Source organism: Carassius auratus, unplaced genomic scaffold (genome assembly GCF_003368295.1).
Source record: "Carassius auratus strain Wakin unplaced genomic scaffold, ASM336829v1 scaf_tig00031532, whole genome shotgun sequence".
Lineage (NCBI taxonomy): Eukaryota > Metazoa > Chordata > Actinopteri > Cypriniformes > Cyprinidae > Carassius > Carassius auratus.
In genome coordinates, this window is record NW_020525931.1 from 97189 (window position 1) to 99998 (window position 2810).

General features: G+C 39.1%; 1 protein-coding gene across 1 annotated transcript; it reads left to right on the forward strand.

Moving 5' to 3' along the window:
- Positions 1–259: 259 nt before the first annotated feature.
- Positions 260–1672, forward strand: LOC113080519 (zinc finger BED domain-containing protein 4-like). Its single transcript, XM_026252672.1, has 2 exons — positions 260–315; positions 696–1672. The coding sequence occupies exon 2, from the start codon at positions 731–733 to the stop codon at positions 1670–1672; it is 942 nt and encodes a 313-aa protein (XP_026108457.1). The 5' UTR covers positions 260–315; positions 696–730.
- Positions 1673–2810: the final 1138 nt, after the last annotated feature.

The following is a 2810-nucleotide window of genomic DNA, read 5'->3' on the forward strand; positions in this document are numbered from 1 at the left end:
TCATATAGCCTATATATATATATATACTTTCATAAATATATAGATTCATAGATAGATAGATATATATAGACATTAATAGAATAGATAGAAATGGAGGCTCCACAGAAGAGATGCCGTAAATCTGTGGTGTGGGAGCATTTCCATTTGGAAACCCCAAATAAAGTGAGATGTATGTATTGTGTTACTTCAACAATACATCATCCATGATGCGCCATTTGAGGAGCACTCATCCTGCCATTTTGCAGTGTGCAGAGGATGGTAACATTCCCCCTGTACCTAGGCCTGCTACTGACACTGCTGGGCCATCTAAACAAGGTATACATTGTTTGATATAATATGTACTTCATGTAACACTGTTTAGAAAGTCCATAGTTTTAAATAGACTTAGGCTTGTGTCCACCAGCCTTACAACGTAACGTCAATCTTTTCCAAAACTCCCAATCATGTTGAAAACAGCTTCACTCTGAATATGTAAATGTAACATCTCACAAACTTAGTCACTGTATTACATAGATATTTTTATAGGCTTGAAGACAACATTTTGGTTTTCCTAATTGTTGTAATTTTATATTGTATTTGATCTGTCTTTGCACACTGAGCATAAACTTTTCCAAACTTGAAAAAGCTTTTATTTTTTTTGAAATTTAGTTTTGTGAAAGTACTTTTAATCTTTTATCTTTATTTTCTTTTAAAAGGCAGACAGAGGGAATTGGATGAGGCTCTTGTAGACATGGTGGTAAAGGATTTGCAGCCCTTCACTATCGTGGAGGATGAGGGTTTCATGGCTTTTGTGAACAAACTTGATCCAAGCTATGTCCTCCCATCCCGGAAGGCACTTAAAACGATGGTAACCGAAAGGTACAACATTTCTAAGGAGAAGACAATGGAGGACCTAAAAAAGGCAGATTTTGTTAGCCTTACAGCTGACATGTGGTCCTCCATTAATATGGACGGATACCTTGGTGTTACTTGCCACTACATAACACCAGAGGCAAAGCTGGCAACTGTTGTACTGGGTGTAAGGAGGTTTTACCAAACACACACAGCCCAGCATCTCATGGAGGCTAAAGCTTTGCTAATGGCTGAGTGGGGAATAACCACCAAAGTTCAGTGTATGGTGACTGATAATGCATCCAACATGATCTTAAGTGCCCAGCTACTGAACCTTCGGCATGTCCCATGTTTTGCCCACAATTTAAATTTAATTGTAAAAAAGGCCCTAGATCAAACCCCACTCATCAATGAAATACGACAGAAAGCCAGAAAGATAGTGGGGTTATTTAGATCCAGCTGCAAAGCAAAGGACAAGCTTGTGGAGATGCAGGGCTTGATGGGCAGACCAGCTCTGAAACTGATGCAGGAGGTGGACACAAGATGGAACAGCACTTACGACATGTTGCAGCGCTTGTATGAGCAACGAGAGCCAGTGGGTGCAGCGCTATCAAATTTAAACAGTGATACTGCTCCGCTGACAAGTTTTGAGTATAACATTATACAAGAATCGTTGTCACTACTGCAGCCTTTCAAACTCGCAACGACAGAGTTGTCAGAGGAACAGAGAGTGTCTGCTTCAAAGCTCATACCACTTTACAGGATGTTGCAGCACAAGCTATCGCAGAAAAAAGGCCAATCAGCACAGGAATCAACTGCACAATTAGGTAGGCCACAATGACCAAACTACTGTATGTAATGTATTGGCCACAACTGTCATATTATTTTTTATCAATATAACCAATATGGTTTGCTTGTGTTTTGAACAGGCACATACCTGCAAGATGGTCTGCACTCAAGATGTGGTGGGTACGAGTCATTCAGAGCCTTGGCTCTGGCTACACTGCTGGACCCAAGGTTCAAAAATGTGGGTTTTGGAAATCCTGCCAAACTGGAGTGTGCTTCGCTGATGCGTTCAAACACAGCAACTCCTGGTAAGCAGTTTCACTCTTCATCTGACATTATGGAGTTATGTCATCTGAATAATTATGTGACTTATACTTCATATATGCTGTCAGTTTAGACTTAGTAACTAATTGTTGTTTTTACTTTCATTCAGAGCCACAGTCAACATCAGGCCCATCATCATCATCATCAACAACAACATCAACAACAGAAACCCAGGACAGTTTATGGGAACTTTTTGATAGTCGTATCCATGAAACCCAGGCGATACACAGTGCCACAGCAGATGCCACAGTAGAAGTTAAAAAGTACCTAAAAGATGCATTTTTGCCAAGAACCCATGATCCACTAAGTTACTGGAAAGAGAGAGCTGTGATTTTTCCTCATTTGTATGTCCTTGCTAAAAAATATCTATGCATGCCAGCAACAAGTGTCCCTTGGGAGAGGATTTTTTCTAAGGCTGGAGAAATTATCAGTAAAAAAAAGAAGTAGGCTAAGCCCTTCCACAGCAGAGCAATTAATATTTTTGAATAAAAATCTTTAAAAAAAAAAAAAAAAAATTAGACCATTGTGGATTTATTTGTTTTATTCATTTTTCATGACCAAAATAACCTAGTTATTATTATGATATAGGATTATATAGGATATTATTATAGGATTTTAAAATATCACCACATTAACGAAAACAAAATATTTTTATTTATTTTTAAATGGCTTGTTGTCAAAGTTGTTTCAGATAACATGGGCAATTGGCCACTAGGTGTCACCGTGGAGACGGGTGTCGGTAAAGTTTCGAAGCCTCGAAACAAATACGGCACTTTGCTTCAACTGTTTCAGTGTTTCATGAAGCCTCGCTCTGCCCACCACTATCTGTCTGTAGACTGCAAGACCGGAACGTAACTTGACGAAAGAGG

Excerpts from the sequence above, each read along its gene's own strand:
- LOC113080519 (XM_026252672.1), top strand. The coding sequence starts at position 731 with ATGGTGGTAAAGGATTTGCAGCCCTTCACTATCGTGGAGGATGAGGGT.